The sequence below is a fragment of the Adiantum capillus-veneris genome, chromosome 17 (genome assembly GCF_014529385.1).
Source record: "Adiantum capillus-veneris isolate H3 chromosome 17, ASM1452938v2, whole genome shotgun sequence".
Lineage (NCBI taxonomy): Eukaryota > Viridiplantae > Streptophyta > Polypodiopsida > Polypodiales > Pteridaceae > Adiantum > Adiantum capillus-veneris.
Window position 1 is genome coordinate 25,529,957 of NC_140947.1, and position 18,677 is coordinate 25,548,633.

General features: G+C 48.0%; 1 protein-coding gene across 2 annotated transcripts in view; it reads left to right on the plus strand.

The window, feature by feature from the left end:
- Positions 1-18,677, plus strand: part of LOC147436941 (uncharacterized) — a 118,622-nt gene that overhangs the window by 38,950 nt on the left and 60,995 nt on the right. For both annotated transcript variants that reach the window (XM_086486338.1, XM_086486339.1), the window contains exons 2-3: positions 15,140-15,239; positions 15,316-15,436. In XM_086486338.1, the coding sequence (XP_086342464.1) occupies positions 15,140-15,239; positions 15,316-15,436 (221 nt within the window). The remainder of the gene's footprint in view (positions 1-15,139; positions 15,240-15,315; positions 15,437-18,677) is intronic.

Consider the following 18,677-nt stretch of genomic DNA (forward strand, 5'->3'; position numbering starts at 1 on the left):
GAGCGTTGTATTTTACGAAGATAGACCTGTGATCAGGCTATCATCAGATACGGATCAAACTAGAAGATGTTCCTAAGACAGGCTTCCATATGCGTTATGGTCACTACGAGTTTTTGGTCTTGCCTTTTGGTTTGACCAATGCTCCAGCTACATTCCAGCAGATGATGAACGATCTGCTGAGACCATTTCTAGGCAACTTCGTTTTTGTATTTCTCGATGATATCTTGATCTACAGCCGAAGTTTGTCTGAGCACCTAGTGCATATACGCAGTGTTCTCGAAGTACTGAGAACTAAGAAGCTTTACGCTAAGGCTTCGAAGTGTGAATTCTTTAAGAAAGAGCTTCTGTACTTAGGTCACATCATTACTCGCAATGGAATTCGCGTCGACCCTGAAAAGTTAGATAAAGTGCGAAATTGGCCCATTCTGAAGAATGTACGCCAAGTAAAGTCCTTTTTAGGCTTTACTGGATTCTTTCGCAAGTTTATCAAGGATTACTCTAAAGTTACTGCTCCGCTAAGCGCTTACGCAACTTTTAAAAGGAGGGGTGAAAGGGCCGAAGACTTCGGGTCCTCGTCGTAAAGGTAATCCCCCTGTTGTTTGGAATGAGCGTCTCGACGAGAGCTTTCGGACACTAAAGCACTTGGTGACTACTGCGCCAATATTACACATTGTGGATGCTAGCAAACCGTTTGTGGTTGAAACAAATGCTAGTGATTATGCTATTGGTGTGGCATTATACCAGGATGGACGTCTTGTTGCGTTTGAAAGTAAGAAGCTTTCTGACACTGAGATGCGTTATCCAACGTACGAGAAGGAGCTTTACGCCGTTGTCCACGCCTTGAGGTAATGGCGGCACTACTTGTATGGCTCTACGTTTGTTGCATAGACAGATCATCATTCCTTGCGCTATATCTGTGATCAGGGTGATCTCAGAGGCCGGAAGGCTAGATGGGTTGAGCTTATGCAAGACTTTGACTTTGAGATCGGTTATAGAAAAGGATCCAGCAATCGAGTTGTCGATGCGCTCAGCAGGATTCTTGAGGTCAATGCCTTGTCTATGGCTGAAATCTCGACGGATTTCTATCTCTCTCTCCGAGGGCTATGTCGTTCCGATGGCCATTTTGGCAAGATATGGAATGAGGTCGAAGTGGGGCATGACTCGCATACAGGCTTGGGTGGTCCGGAGACCCAAGTGAGTTGTGCTAAAGAGACGAGACAGCGACAATATTCCATTAGAGGTGGACTATTGTTTAGAAATGGTAAAGTCTGCGTGTCGGAAATCGATGAGATTCGACAAAAGATTTTGTGCGAATGCCACGATGTTCGTAGCGCTGGGCACCCAGGCATCCAGAGAACTTTGGCTTTGGTCAAACGATATTTCTATTGGCCAAGAATGCGCTCTTACATAGAGAGCTATGTGAAGAGATGCGCTTAGTGTCAGGTCAATAAGGCAGAGCACCTTAGGAATGCTGGCCTGCTACATCCATTGGAAATCCTAGATGCCAAGTGGCAGAGTATTTCCATGGACTTCATCGTTGGTTTGCCAAATACTAGTCGGGGCAATGACGCTATTTGGGTTGTGGTCGACAGACTCACAAAAATGGCGAAGTTTATACCAACGAAGTCCACAGTAAAAAGCCATGAGTTGGCGGTTTTATTTGTCGATCAACTTTATAAGCTGTATGGTCTCCCAGAGGACATCGTCAGTGATCGAGATACTAAGTTCACTGGTCAATTTTGGCGAGATGTGTTTGCTCATCTTTAGACGAAGTTGAGTATGTCGTCTTTTGACCATCCTGAGTCCGACGGACAAACTGAGAGGATGAATCAGACATTAGAAGACATGTTGAGAGCCTATGTCTCTCACAGGCAATCTGATTGGGAAAGGTATCTTCCACAGTTAGAGTTTGCCTATAACAGTAGCAAGCATTCTGCTACTGGATTTAGCCCGTTCATGCTGATGTATGGATTTGAGCCTAAATCCCCGATTGCTATTGGCTTACAGAAAGTCAAGGAACGCCAAGCTCGTGATTTCTTGTATGACATGCAGGAGATGCTCGAATTGGCTAAGGATAGTATAAGAACGGCTCGTGATCGAGTCACTACTTATGCTAATCAAAAGAGATCTCCAAGGACTCTAGATGTGGGACAATGGGTCTATCTGAAGATACCCAAGGATTCCAAGACTATGCGAATAGGAAAGCATTATAAGCTTTCAGCTAGATATTGTGGTCCGTTCTTGATCACAAAGAAAATTGGCCAAGTTGCCCACAAACTGGCTCTTCCTTCGGATGTTACTATACATCCAGTGTTTCATGTCAGCCACCTTAAAGAGAAATTGGGCGAAGCCGACGTTGTGGTGCCTATTGAGAAAAATGTATGGCAAGATATGCAAACTGAGTATATTCCTCGAGAACCAGAAGCAGTTTTAGATCATCGTACCCGTCATTCGCGCCAAAAGGCTTATGACGAGTACTTAATTAAATGGAAGGGCCAATCTGAAAGGTTTGCTACTGGGGAACCTGTTAGAGCTTTGAAGGCTCGGTATCTCCACTTCATTGATGAGGACATCAATGGTTCTTAAGGGGGGAAGTATGTTATGTCCCGCTCACAGGAGAGGGGATCTAGCCCAGATGCCGTCGGGATGGGCGTCCAGTGTTCGGGCGGACGTAGTGTGAACCTGGCCAGTGTGGCCGGCCATTATTATAAAAGGGAGGCCAAGGCCTCATTTACAGTTATCGACCCCACTAGCAGAGTGCCAGTGGTTAGCCCACGAGGCTAGGAGTGCGCGAGGTCACCTCGAGGAGGTGAGGCCGGGTGGTATGGGACGCCTTGTCTTACAGGTGCACGCCTACGTCCTTGGACACTGGCCCCAGCACGGGGGAGCTGCCGGATGGTGGCTATGGTCGGGTGGTTCGTTCGACGCGTATCTGTAGGCGGTCCGTGTGGCCGGGAGATCCTATCTCCTCATTCGTTTCAGTTCCCAACCCAAACTCTCGCGGCCGGACAAGGTACAACCTAAACTATGGGTGGCCAGCCCGGAGACACTAGCCGTCAGGGAAGTGCCCTAGACCTGTGTGAAGCAGCAGAGTGGTGTAAATCTAACACCCCCCCTCAGCACCTGATGCTGAACAAACCGCATGAAGCTGAAGATGTGAGGCGAAGGATAAAGATGTTTGCTGCAATGTCAACTGAAGGACATTGTTATGTCCATTGAAGGACAATACTGAGGCGAACTCAGAGTGTGTAGCAGCGGTCTGGGATGTCCCAACCTCCGAGAGATCTCCATGATAAATTGCCGTCACGAGCAGTGTAGCAAACTGTTGTACTCCGCCGATGGAGTGTGAAGGTAGTACGTGAAGGTCCCGAACTTAGTGTGAAAACAACTCCTTGTTGTAAAAGAAGTGCCAGTAGACCTGCAAGTGTCTTGCCCAACAGGATCTGTGGTGTCTGTAGTCAAACCATCTGGAGAAAATGGAGAAGCCCAGGAACCACCATGAGAATGATCGGAAGCCTGTCAATGCATGAATCTGTAACCCAGTGTGGCGAGGTGGCTAAGCTGTGAAAAACTCTAGGAAGGCTAGATGTAGCAATCTGCGCCGTAAACGTCCTTCGAAACAAGGAAAGCCAGACTAAACAGTTTGCGCTGTGGAAGCTACTGTAAGCTGCAGCATTCACCGAGAGACCGCACGGACCACCACCGGATGCTGTCTTGTCAGTAGGTAGGGTAATCCAAGATGAGGGGAAAGCCAGACTCAACAGGCTGCACTGTGAAGGGCCTCTTAGAAGAGGTGTGGTCAGATCAAGCTGTCTGCACCGTAATCATCCTGTAAAAGTAAGGAATCTAGACTAAGCAGTCTGCACTGTGAAGAACATACGAGAAGAGGAAAGGCCAAACCATTCTGTCTGTGCCGTCTTTCCTGTATTCCTGCCTCCAATCCTCCGGTGTCAACCAAAACAGAATCCGTGCCAACAACACCACCAAAGGGCAACTGTGTGTGGCTCTCAATGTGAATGAGTTGGGAGTGACCTATTGCCCAAGTGGGGGGATAAGTCTACTAGAAGGTTACCGAGGGTGAGCGTAAGCAACTCTGAACGTAGCAATCCAAATGTAGAAGAGCAACTACACTACCATCCAAGCCAAGCTCCGGGTGACTCCGGATGTAGTCGCGGAATGATGCTTGATCTCTTGCATCTCGTGGGTATTCTCTTCAAGAGAGTCCAAAGCACTGAAGTCCCACTCCAGTCTGTAGATCCAAGCAATGAACCTGTCCAAGAAGAGATCCAAGATCCTCTACCTAGGTCCATGTAGATGCTTCTGCGTAAGCAAGTGATCTGACGTGTCGAGGTCAAGTGGTAAGTGTCTGTCCACCCAAGATGGTGGTGTCTTCTCTAGGAATGTCGGAATCCCATATGCCATGAGCATGGCCATATCTCGTGTGAACTCCTTTGATGAGTGCATAGGCGTGTCCAAAACAAACCACGAGTCACCACCCCCTCTGGAGTGCGCAACCGCCGAATGATGGCTGGAATCAATGGATCTCCCAAGGATCGTACGCCCGTAGATGATCAAGCCGATGTCGAAGATACCGTGTACTGCAGCAGTCACTGAGAGACCGCATGGACCACCATTGGATGGTGTCGTGGCAGGAGATAACTTCATCCTTTGTGAAAAGCACAAAACATGTGGCTACTGTCCACCCAAAAACGCAACTGTGAGGTGATGAAAACGCTGCTGTCTGGCGATTTTCAGCGTGCTCGTACGCTCCCAGCATGGTCTGGAGCGGTGTAGGGGTCTGGGAGGGTGGGGAAATCAATGTCACAACCCCAGGTAGGCCGAAAACAGAGAAAACAGCAGGTGTATATGGCTGAAATCTGTAGCAGATGAAGAGGAATCAGGACGGCAATGCACCGGATGCAAGGCCGGGTGGGGTAGGCAAGATCCGTGGAGGGTGTGGCCAAGCGCTCTCCTCAATGCAGCAGCCTGCCAAAAACGCAGCTGCTGGCTGAAAACGCAGGTGGAGCAGAGGGTTTTTTCGGCGAGGAAAGTGCCCAAAAAAGGTAGCGTTGGCAGCCAGGACTGGTGATCGCCATGTGTGGAGACAAAAGCGCAAGTGGAGGTGGGGTCCTTTGCGACGACAGAAAACTCTCCAAGCTCCATCGCTTGCCTGGCTTTTGCAAAACGTTGGCAGATCTTTGCAGAAACGATGGCTGATTTAGTCTTCTTGGGAGGAGAACCTCATGCTGATGGTGAAGCGCTGTCCCATGGAGAGCCTGAAGCTGCTGATACCATGCAAGAGTGCGCGCGCGTGTGTGTGTGTGTGTGTGTGTGTGAGAGAGAGAGAGAGAGAGAGAGAGAGAGAGAGAGAGAGAGAGAGAGAGAGAGAGACACTGGTATGGGGAAGAGGGGGTGATCAGCCCCCCTGACTACCAGAGCATGAGACTGTACAATGCCAGATGATATATATAAAATGGGTATCCACTTGCCGCCATATATAGGAGTGCCCAAGGTGGGCGCCCAACTCAAGTGGGTGGCCAGCCCCAAACTCGAGCGGCCGGACAAGGTACAACCTAGACTATGGGTGGCCAGCGCGGAGACACTAGTCGTAGAAGGAAGTGCCCTAGAACTGTGTGAAGCAGCAGAGTGGTGTAAATTTAACAATCTTATTGTGAGTTCAGGCATCGCTCTACATTCGTCGGTCCTTGTTTCTCCCAGGGACACATGCTAGGGAGTGGGGGCTGTTTTGTGGCTATGCCTGGCCACTAAGAGGGAGGTTTCTCATGTCGGGTTGTGTTTAGCCATGTTTAGCTCTGGTTTTGCTCAGTTCCATGGCCGGTAGGCTCCTGTAGGCACAAAGGATTTTTCCCCGCTTCCCAGGTGCACCCTCTTGCCCTTTGGCCCCTCTCTAGCATTTCCCTCTCTATTGCCGGTCGTGGGAGGGCAGGTCATGGGTTGGACAGGCTAAGGCAGGACCTATATAGGCAAGCAGAGGTGCACCCGCACCCTCTTGCCCTTTGGCCCCTCTCTAGCATTTCCCTCTCTATTGCCGGTCGTGGGAGGGCAGGTCATGGGTTGGACAGGCTAAGGCAGGACCTATATAGGCAAGCAGAGGGGGGGAGCCTCTGAGTAGTGCCGACTAGCCCAAGTAGGGGGCGCCCTCCCTAGGGTGCCCCAATGGGCAGCCTGGAGGCAGCCCACCACGGGTATGAGGAGGGGTAGCCCAGCTTTTTTGGGCAGCCCTATGTCCAACATTTTTTGCTGCCTTATCTCTTGCGTTTTGCAGCCAGAGGGGGCCTCTCCCCCAGCATTTCCATGGCCAGCTCTCTAGCGTTTTTGGTGGGCAGCCTTGCAACGTTTTGGCGGCAGTGACGGGCTGTCACCAGCATGTGACTACTATCTATCCTTTTTGTTGATTTCTTTCTTATTATCTATTTACTTTCACTTTTTGGAAACACCCCTCGGGAAATCTAACTGCCCTGCATTGCATAGCTAGTGTGGAACTGTCCAGAGGGAGTCCAGGCCTGAGGGCAAGAGAGCACTAAGGTTGGACAAGGACTATGGTTAGCCAAGTGGGGTCATTGACTAGCCAAAGTGGAATCCTTTGCTATAGAGGCTACATTTCAGTTCTGGATGTGGCCGCAGTGTACAAAGAGGGTCGGATGACCTAGAAAGATACAATGGTAGCATCTCCTAAAATTTAGGGAACTGCTATTTTGGGACCTGAAAATGTGTTGACGTCATTATCTCCGGAATGACAAGGGGAACATTTTCTTACTTTGCCGTGAAGTCAACTGGGCAACCGGTTGGGATATTTTTAGACGGCAACCCCGAAACGGGAAAATGCTTATAAATGTGCCAAGTGGCACCTTCTGGTGCACTTGCCTCATGCAACAAGAAGTGGCGCTGAATTTAGGAGGGGGAGAGCCTCATTTTCAGATTTGTCACAGGTTAAGAGCTATGGAGTGCTTGCTTTCCCTCTTATGCACAGTGCGGTGCCAGGAGTGATGCCCTGCACGCTACGCACTGCCCTCTCTCTCCCCTTTGGCAATATGTTATGCCCCTCTAGTGGGCTCTTCATTTGACCAATGTACAGTTGTGTGGGTTCATGCGCGATTGCCGAGGCAAGAGCCTCTTGCACAGGTACTGGACTAGCTAGCGGCTAACCCCCCCGCAGGTACAGGTGAATTCGGAGAGGTTTCACGCCAGAAATCTCGTCCGATTCAAAGGGCAAGTAGCCCTACAGGTGCGGGAGCTCGAGGACTTGCTACGGATGCGACCGGCACGCGAAACGGAGCCCGAAACAGTGAATTACAGCCTGCTGTGTATTTTTGCAGGTTTAGGTTTTTGGCCCTAAACGGACCCTAATACCCCCAAGAGGTTCGGGGATGCAAGGGGACCGCTGTACCGGTGATCTGGCGCATTTTCAGGGCTGAAAACAGAGAATTCAGCGTGCTGCAGATTCTCGCCAGGTTTTGCAAAGTGCTCGTATGCGTCGGGAAAGTCGGCCAATGCGTGGGAGTACTGACTGTGAAGGGTTCTAGTACAGTTATGTTGCCGAAATCGGGCTGGAACAGTGGAAATTCAGCCGAGTTTGTGTGGGGCAGCTTGTAGGGAACCACATCGTTTATTCCCTCTTTTGAACAATAAAGAAATACCGAAAGGGGCGCCTAAGTTAGGGGCCAATCTGGTGTCCTTCTACTCATATAGGTGCAATCTAGCAGCTTGTATCCCTCTCCCCTTTGTTGTGTCTTGAAAGTACAGGTAAAATAGACGACTAATAATGGGTGAAAGCTAAATCAAGGTTTGAAGTAAAGTCTACCGCCCTTTTTGGATTGAACAGGCCGGTTACACGGGCAACGCTTGCGGGCTCTCTTGATCCATGGTGATGGGCAGCAGATCATCCCTTCCACATTTCTCCTCAAGGCAGCCCATTTGGTGGGCATTGCAGATAGAGGCCGAGGAGAGCAGAGACCCCTACTTCCTCTAGAGGGCAGCCACAACGGCAGCCTTGAGCCCTTCGTCTCTCTCTCTCTCTCTCTCTCTCTCTCTCTCTCTCTCCAGTTCTTCCTTTTGTAGGAGGTGGATCTGTGTTGGGGAGCCTAGCCCATGTTGTGGCCATGTCAGTGGTCTCAAGTGCAGTCGCAGTTGGCAGTGTCAGTAGCAATCGCAGTTGTGTTTCTCGGGTCTTTCTAGTTGGCATGTCAGTTCTATGCCGGACCACCCTTGGTCACTTGTACGAGTAGCTTGTTATCAACATGGAGAGCCTTTCCCGGATCTCTCTCTCTCTCTCTCTCTCTCTCTCTCTCTCTCTCTCTCTCTCGTGTACCATGCTCTGTCATACCTAGACTCTGCTTGTATAGCTGACTCAAATGCTCGCCGTGTGAGTCTGTTAGTAGGGAACTCTCTCACTCTTTGGATAGACCGTTTGGAAGAGTGGCTCCCCTACCATATTGGGGGGGGGGGGGGGGTGTTTTAGCAAGCTCTACCCTTATGTGTCCTGTGGCACTGTGTGCTTGCCTAAACACAAGTGTGAGATCATACATACTTGTGGTCTCTCGATCTGTGTCCACTAGCTATCTGTCAACCCGGATGCCCACACTGATGTTGTGTACATTAGGGCTGGGGTGACTAATGTATCAATAGCCACCCCTTCGTACGAGGCTCCTGAAAGTGTGCTTGATGACATCTCCGCTCTAGCATGGCCAAAGCTGCATTTCCTCAAGTGAGTCTGTTAGTGGCAATATGCAACAGATGTCATCATGGCTTGGCATCACTTGAAAATGACTAAGAACGATACAATGGATGATTACTACCAGAGGTTTTTGGATACTTATTTGCGAGTGTCTTCGTTTCGGAAGATTACTTTGGAAGACCAAATTGAGCGGTTTTGTTGTGGTTTGCCAAAAGAGATTCAAGACTATGGGTCTAAACCAGAAGTCTGCCTCTATTCAGAGACTTATGCAACATGCTAAGGAACGATTCGGAACGCATGCCGACTCATTGACTTATCTCGGATAGGATAGTATTCACCTCAACAAGGCAAGAGTCCGCCAAATTGAAAAGAATGAATCAAGGGAACCAGATGCAAGTTCATCAAAGGATTCCAGAGAAACGGGATCACACGATAATGCGTCTTACGGTTCCGATGGACAAGGGAAGCGAAAGACGCTACCCACAAGTCCTAGGACACAAGGAAAGAAAGGAAAAAGGGAACCAACTGGTAGATTAGAGAATTCCCTAGACCCAGGATAAGATTTTTGGATACTGCTTTTGCCAAGGTGCACAAGGCTCTTGAGAAATTTCAAGCACGGCATAAGAGGGCGCAGCCGACAAGATTCGACACGACTTGCAGCTGTAGGAAGATGATTAAGTGCTTTTACAGTTTGAGAAGGCATGCCTAAGGAAACGAAAAGGAAAGGAGCGGCTTTTTCCAAAGCTAAGATACTATGGCCCTTTCCAGATTAAAGAGAAGATCAATGATGTATCCTTCAGATTGAAGTTGCTAGATACTTGGAAGATTCATAATGCTTTTCATGTGTCTCTCTTGAAAAATTTCAAGGGTGAGGTGCCAGTCGACAGGGAGTTTGAGGAGCAACCTGAAGGAGAAGAGACCAAGGAGATACTCGTTCTGGAACAGATACTGGCACACAAGGAAAGAAAAGTGAAAGGTAAAGTGATTCGGCGGTTCGTAGTGGAATTTAAGAACTATCCGGCATTGGATGTGAAGTGGATGGAGGAGGAGGACCTAGTAGATATTCCTCAGATTTTGGAACTTTACCTTGAGGCTTTTGGTTTAGCTGCATCTACTTCGAAAGATCCCGTGGATCAGCAGTGTTGAATATGGTGCAGACGGGTTGCACAAGAGGGGAGTTACTCCGCTCCTTTGTTACAGATTACCTCGACGGAATAGAGTCACTAATTTTCCTTTGGATTTTAGGGATACTGCTATGCTGACAATATTCTGTTGTATGACTTTATGAAATGGGAATTCCCAAAATTGAACCAAAATGATGTGTACTCTCTCATGTGATTTGTTTGAGTGCAGGAACCTAAGACGAAATGACTGCGACATTTCTGCCTCGAAAATTTTTATAGACATGATCGCAATAAGCATTAGTTAATCCGACATCAGTGAGGTTCGGGATGGATCTAGATGTGATTACTAAGTACGTTGCTGGTAGTCATGGTTTGAGATTTGGAATGAATTATTGATTTGATCTGTCATGTGATGTCATGTGAAGTGATGTGACTGTCGTCTTTGTACCGGTGCTAGATGTGTCGTGTCTAGTGCGTCGGTACTTAGAGTCAATGTCTATTGAATTGGTTTATGGCCTCTGTCTGTTTTGCAGGCGTAAATCGAGGACGATTATATTTCTTTCAAGAGGGAGGTATGTCACAAACTGATGGCGTGGCATGACCCAAGACATTAAAGGCTATAAAGTTGTGACAACTTATGGGAAAGTCCCGAGGGGTAAAAGGGACACATAGGTTAAAAAAAATACGCAGGACCTACTGACGTGGGTGGCAATAGGAACGCCGTAGATTGCATTGGTTGCTGACGTGACTGAGCGTACGGATTTCCCTGATTTGTGCTGACAGTATGGACCTCTGATTTACGTTGACTGTACGGATTTCCGTAAATCGCACTGACTGCTCTTTGGGGCCTTTCACTTTTGAGTTACTGTTTTTGGGGGCTCTGTGTTTTGGCATCCCTTTGTAAGACTATAAGGGACCCAAGGGCCTCACTTTGCAGAGCATCTGGACGCAGAGTCTAAGAGCTGAGGACCTGCGGGAATTGTACTCTGCTCAAAGATTAATACAAAAAGAAACACTAAAAGGGGTGCCAGTCTTTGGGGCTAATCTCTTTTGGCACAGAACTACGCGGGGCTGTGCGGACTCAATTGAACTGTGATTTGTCTGTGAAGTATTTTAAGTGAATCTCTCTCTTGTGTTGCGACAGCCTGGGTGTCCAAGTTTGTTACAATCTCCTCCTGGCATCAAGAAATATCTAGAGAGAGAGAGAGAGAGAGAGAGAGAGAGAGAGAGAGAGAGAGAGAGATCCCTCAAGGCTACCCTCTAGAATAATGAGGATCTTTGCGGAATGCTCTGCCTCTGCATGGATTGGCTCTAAATAGGTGGCATGAGAAGAAGACGCTAAGAAGATCACCGGCTGCCCATTGCCCCTGAGAAGAAGGGGCTGCTACCGAGGATCTGCTCCCATGCTGCCCGTGGGTGCCATAGAAAATGCTAGATAGACACTAGAGAGGCCCACAAAAACGGAGACTACCCCCCATCCCCATTGTAGCAGATTGCAAGTAACCTGTATCCATCTCTTGTGATAGAGGTTGCCCGTAGGGCTTGTTTCATCTCCCCCATACCCCAAGCAGATTCAGCAATTGGAACTTCAAATCAATGCCCTAGGACAACAAACAACTAAGGTAATCACCAACGAGCACACTTGAGTATCTGACCATTTGTGCTGCGTAGAGACATTTCCGTTGGTCGCAACGAGATCATCCTTTCTTGCGTCTGACGAGTCAACCCCTCAAGAGAGTTGAAGTGATTGTACTGAATGTAGTAAAACTTCTGTTCTAGTTCAAGTATCTGGACATATTCTATCATGAGTTTCATGATATGAGGGAGTAGTACACTTTGGATCGAGATTTTGACTCTATCTTGGATTGACAATAGAATGGGGAGACTATCTTATGTTACATTCTTAAGCATGGTTACTTGATGCGCAAGGCCAAGCTATGTCTGAGAAAGGCTCTGGGGTAGAAAATGTTGACAGAGTGCCATAATCCACCTTACATTGGGCATCGAGGCATTGAGGCGACCCTCAAGGCAGCAAAGACCTACTTTTATTGGCCACAGCTCAAGTCAGATGTGGATGCATTTGTACGATCTTGTGTGGTATGTCAGAAGATGAAGTATGACAGGCACAAAGCACCAGGGCTTCTCCAACTTTACCGATCCCATATTGACTAGTGGAGAGTATTGCGATGGATTTTTCCCGAAGACGCGGAGTAGGCATGGTGGCATTTGGACGATTGTGGATAGATTGAGCAAGGAAGCTCACTTTGTTCTAGTGAAGAAAACACTTAAAGCAGCCCATATGAATAGGTTGTTCATTGCACGTATCTTTAGATATCATGGGATATCAACATCTATTGTGCTAATAGAGACCCGAGGATGACTAGTTTGTTTTGCAGGCGTTATGTGAGAGTTTAAGTACTACAATCGAGTTTTCATTGTTTCATCCACAGACTGATGATTAGTCAAAGATAACCATTTTAGTGGTTTTGGACTTGTTGGAGGGCTTTGCCTCTGACCATGAATTTGAGTATCTACCATTGGTGAATTCGTCTATAACAACACGGTCCATACGTCTACTGGGAAGACACCTTTTGAGATAGTCAAGGGTGGCAAGAAGGTTTTGAATATCTTTTTTTCTTCGAGAAAAAGATCCTTCTATTAGTTAATAAAACCACCAATAGGGCCACAACCACCTCTACTAGAGAGGGCTGCATCAACCATAAGGGGAGACTCTCCCAATGAAAAAACATCATATGTACAATGAGGGCTAAATCAAGAGATGGGAGGAGGGAAAAGCCACACCGGTGGGCGGTAGTGCCATCTGAGCTCACCCTGGACCACGGTGAAGAAAGGCCCATGGCGCCAGAGTCGAAGGAACTCCTCTTTGGGCTCCCACATGTGGTCGGAGCTGCCCTGAAGTCTCTCGAACTGTTCCCCTGGATCAACTCCAACCAAAAGTCTTGAACAATCTCCGTTGGTGGCACAAGGCGAGCCTCGAAGATGCGGAAGCAGCGGGCCCGCCAAATGAGCTAGAGTGTCAGGCCATAGACGAGCTCCCAACACACCTCTCTCACTGCACCACTCCTGTGGGGTAAGCTCTGTAGCAGGCTGGAGTGTAGGTCGACCCCCTTTATCACTATCATCCTGCTGGTTGAGGATAGCTCAAACTATAGTGCACGGCCGTGAGAGTGGACCAAGAAGCTCCCCCCCAAGTGTACTATCGTGCTGTGGAAAGAGCTGGCATCAGCCGAAGGACCCGAAGCCAAACCTGCTTTGCCATAGGGCAGTCCCATAGACAGTGATGCTGACTCTCCAAAAGATGGCCACAAGCTGCGCATGCCGCCGAAAGGCCACTATGTACTAGCCAGCTCCCGCTCCCCACTACTGTAGCTCTATGTGCAACTAGCCACTGGAACAAAGTGACTCGCCGCGGCTGTCTGGTGTCCCACAACCTCGCCCAAAAGGTTGACAAGAACTCAGCTGTGAGACCCTCCTCCTACCAATGAGGTGCTGCAGCAGGACGAGCCTCTCTCCGTGCTGCCAGTATGTGACGTCCCAGTCGAACAGTGTACTGAAAGAAAGGGACCCTTGGATGGTCGACCGAGGAGAAAGGGTCCCTCCAAAACCACTCTCTAGGATCCCATTGCACTCGTGCCAGTTGATAGCTCTCCCAAGCCCAAAGCCTCAAATGGCCTCTCTCAAGAGCTGCTGGGTCAGGATCGATGACACAAGTCCTCCCCCAAATGCCCACTACTTGATCCTTTGAAAACAACACTTTGCAACCTGTGGAGCCTCTACTCTCTGTTGTCGACCCTCGCCCTGTATCTCGAAGAACGTGGAGGGTACAGTCTCTGGGTAAGCTCGAACTACGATGAGGACCTCCAGTCGCATGAAGGCCCCCATCCATCTGGGAGCTGCTGTCTCTAGAGGTGTGAGCCACTTAGCTGATACTGCCTCTGTGATGTCCTTACACATGCTCTGCACCCTTCTCATGCCCTGGAGCTGGATGTGCAGAAGTGAACAGATAAGAACTAGCAGGGACTTGCAATTGAAGAAAGGAGATTGGGTGCTTCTTGAGTTTGAGAAGGCCAGACTTAGAAAGATGAAGGGAATAGAGAAACTTTACCCAAAGCTTAGCATGAGATACTATGGGCCTTTTAAGATATTGAAGAAGATCAATGATGTACCCTTAAATGAAGCTGCTGATCATTGGAGGATTCACAATGCATTTGACGTGAGTTTATATGGTGCTTGAGGAGCAGCTGGAGTCAGAAGAGATATAGATAATAGGAATTCTTCCATCTGAACAGATTTTGGCACATAAAGAAAGAAAAGTGAAGCGAAAGCTGGTCTGGAAATATTTGGTTTAGTTTAGGAGTCATTCTACTTAGGGCGCCAAGTGGATGGAGGAGGAGCACGTGGCAGATACTCCTTGGTTGTTAGATCTTTACCTTGAGGCTTTTGGTTTGGCACCTACCATTCGAAGAGTTCTGGTGGATTCAGCAGTTGAGTCTGGTGCAATACGTGTTGCCGAGGGTAACTCCACTCTTTTGCAAGCACATCGACTAGGATTGTAAATAGAGCTACTTGATTGTGTCTTTCGAGGGGTCTGAGCTGATGGTACTGTGTTTGGCGACTTCTATATTTGTACATAGAAGTGATTGTTGCTATAAAGATGTTTATACTCTTCAAATTTGAGAGTTTGTCTTTGATTGTGTGTGTGCGTGCGCGTGCATGTGAGGTAGAATGTCTGTAATAAATATAGTGTGTGATAATGATGAATCTAGTGCAGCGTAAAGATGCCAGTGCGGCCTTGGATGTGACGACTAGATAGATTGAGTGTAGATCCAAAATGACATCTGAAGGTCAATGCAGATAAAGAGGCGAACTTGATTGATGAATGCAATCTGAAACCCAGTGTGCATTAAGGTCCCTTAAATAGCAGATGCTTTTAGTAGCTTTTTGGTCCCTTAAATAGAAATTAAAGGCTAGGGCACCATTTCCAAACAGATTGCGTGACTGGTCTCAAAAAAGGATTGTAATCACGAGGGGCTTTTGTTCAGGGGTTAGTGCTTAGTGTCTTGACTGATGGAAACATTCATCAGACTAAAACGGAAACAGGGTTAGAAATGCTACGATCTTTTGCCTGTTTTGGCACTGTTTTTATTTGTCAAATGCTAGTTAGTTTGCTATGTAGTGCCTTGAGATTTATTTCACACATGGTACTGTTTCCAATTTGCCAGCACGCCAGTTCTTTGTAAGAATGGTTTTCAAACCAGTTACCAACGAAACCTCATATCATATTCTTCTGTACTTTCAGGTGTTCCTAACTCAATGAATGTGATCTCAAATTTCCCGTTCCTCATAATTGGAGTGATTGGGTTGGTTTTATGTCTTCATGGAAATTATCTAGGTCTAAGGTACTAAAATTACTTGTATTTTCTGAGGTATTTTGACTTTTGCATTCAAATTAATGAATGAACCAGCCTGATGCAGTTTGAGAGGTGAAGTATGGGGATGGGCTTGCTTTTATGTTGGAGTCACTGCTACAGCATTTGGTTCTGCATATTATCATCTCAAGCCCAATGATGCAAGACTTGTGTGGGATCGACTTCCAGTAAGTTGAAACTTAATCGTGAGCACTGAAATTTTTTTACTTCAGAGGAAAATGAAGAAAAAAATTGTTAAAATGTATTTTTCAAGTTGCTCTTTTGCATTGTATGAAACTTAGGTTGTATCAATAGATAACAGCCTGCTGAATTGGGATAGAACGAGTCAAGAACTCAATAGGATGTGCTTTAGTGCTTATTTTTACTGCATGAGAAAACACTCATGGCATTGGTGTCATCTTGTGTGGATGTATGGCTCGTCAAAGTCAATCGCTTAAATTTCTTTGATGGAATTTTACTTCAAACTATGTCAGGAAAGCGTTTCTTAAGGAGGCCCATTACTGTTCAGTCAAAGCATTATCCTCATTCGATAAGGTTATGCAGGCATGCAAAGGTGTTAGTGGCTGGCCTCCATAATCTTCCAATGAATCAGGCCGTTAATTATGGTTAGAAAGCGTTAATGATCTTTTGCTTTCCCGTCATCATATCTTCACATCCCATAGAGTTTATGTAGGGGCCCCCCATGATCTTTGTCAGCATTCTTATGGGAAGTCTAGACTTGGTGCCGGCCAATTCGCTCCAGGGCCCTAGGTCCAGAGAGAGGTTGCAAGCCTAATATGATCTTTTCTGGACAGAGCTTACAGGCTATGATGCTTTGCAGGAGCAGACGCTGGTGGAGGCCAGAGATTTAATAGGCTACTGCCGGTTCTCACATTTGTATGAGTGCCAGATGAGTGATGCCTTGTGGAGGCTGGCATGATCAGAGTTCTTCAATTTTGATACCTTCCCTTGGTCTTCATATTGGAGGATAGGTGGATTCGTCTCGTTACTCTTACAGTATGACTTTGTAGGAGATCTGAATCCTGCCTTGGTTGTGTCAGATCTCCATGAGTTGGATGCAGATGATTTTTGAGGCACTATATAGGGCCTTCTCATTCCCATAAACTGCTACAGGATGGCTTTTACAGCAGATACCGGAGGTCATTTTTAGTATCTAGCATTCGACTGCACAGTTTCGCTACACTGCCAGAGGTGGACAGGGCTGGCAGATTTGTGTTAGCTTCATGCAGCCAGTGTCTAGCATTCGACTGCACAGTTTCGCTACACTGCCAGAGGTGGACAGGGCTGGCAGATTTGTGTTAGCTTCTACACCACTCTTGATGATTGATTGTATCTCGTTACTGATGTATCCTGTGGCTTAATGGGTGCTTTATCCCGATGTATTCATTGTATGTTTTTCAAGATTTTTCCCATATTTCTGGTTCCTATGGTCAAATTTACTTAATGCAAAGGGTACTTCCTCCAATTTTTTTGGAAACACACATGCGCACGGACACACACACACACTCACACACTCACACACACACACACATGTTAATTACACCACTCTGTTGCTTCATCTAGGGTTATGGCATACTTGTACATGCTAGCGTGCACTCGGGTTGGCCACCCTTGCATAGCACATAGGCTGCATCTTGTCCAGGCGTGGCCACATTGGCCCGTCGGACCATATATGATATTTGGTCCCGAGTCCCCTTTTTTTTTTGGGGCGCCCTATTATTGGGTGTATTCTTGCATTGTCATTGTCAGGTTGTGGGGGCATTTAGATGGCTGGCCGACCTGCTCATATGCAGGTATATAGCACCATAGGTGCCCTCACTCTCAGATGCCTGTGGTGTCTGTGGTGCTCCCCTCAGGGGGGGACACACCTTGGTCATGAGCATGGCTGCATAGCCTTCGTCTCTCTCTCTCTCTCTCTCTCTCTCTCTCTCTCTCTCTCTCTCTCTCTCTCTCTCTCTCTCTCTCTCTCTCTCTCTCTCTCTCTCTCTCTCTCTCTGTGTGTGTGTGTGTGTGTGTGTGGGCTACACTGCATCGACGGAGACTACAGCAGAGGATTCGAGCCATACTCTCGAATCCAGAGTGCAGATTAGGATGGATTCTAGTAGTAGTAGTATTTTGGCCTTTTGAAGACGTTAATATAACATTTCATTTCATCTCTCTCTCTCTCTCTCTCTCTCTCTCTCTCTCTCTCTCTCTCACTAGGAGAGTCTGGGAGTCACCTGGCTTGGGGACGAGGATGTCAGGTTACAGAGACCAGTTTCTCACCATATTGTCTGGGGGGTCCATACAGAGACCACGCTACATGGACACATATATGCCACATAGCTCACGGGTGGCGATTGGTCAGCTGAGAGTGGCTTCACATAGGTTAGAGATTGAGATCGGGAGACATATTGGTGTTCCCAGGGAGGAGCGAGTCTGCAGAGCCTGCACAAAGGAGGTGGAGAGTGAGGAGCACTTTGTATGTAGATGCAGAGCATACACTGAGATCAGAGGCAGGTATGAGGCCTTATTCAGAGGACAGCCCACTCTCCGAGAGATCATGGACTCTCGAGATCAGAGACAGCTCGGACGTTTCTTACTAGAGATACAGAGCCATCGGGACACACTACTACAGCCACACACAGCTACACAGACAGAGGGGAGACAGTCGCAGCTCACAGACTTCTTTCAGAGGATTGCCGCCCCTCCCTCACCAGACACTCAGAGGGGAGTGACACTCCCACAGGCGGAGGTGAGCCGAGCTAGACGACGACCACGAGTCACAGGCTACAGGGGCGTGAGCTCCCACCACGACAGATCGAGGAGATCCGAGCCTGGGAGCGCCGTGCCACTGAGGAGCGAGTGGCTCAGATGAGGGCCGACACGACAGCTTTCATCCGGGTAGCCTTGGCACCAGACCCGCCCATGTACCACATCTTACATCCCCCCATTAGTACAGGATGGAGCTAGATAGCTTGATGCATTCTCATGATTGTACTACCTTGAGCATATAGACATGCATATACCCCTAGAGATAGAGCTGCATCCCTCCTCAGATACTCCACTACCTACATTCAGTTCAGTTTTGTTTCATTTGTCTTTCCTATAGACGGATGACATACACACCATGTACATTTGATTTGTCTCATAGGCCGATTTCGGCCTGACATAGACGTTAAAAATCTTTCTTTCTTTCTTTCTCTCTCTCTCTCTCTCTCTCTCTCTCTCTCTCTCTCTCTCTCTCTCTCTCTCTCTCTCAACCTGCAGCCCCCTACAGCGCATAACCTGCAGTTCCCTACAGCCCATCCCTTGCGCGTAATCTGCAGCCCCCCCCCCCCCCCCCCCCCCCCCCCCCTCCTCCTTTTCCGCATGCGTCCCGACTCCCCCCACCGCCCAACATTTCCCCCTTCCCGCCCCCGGTAGGTG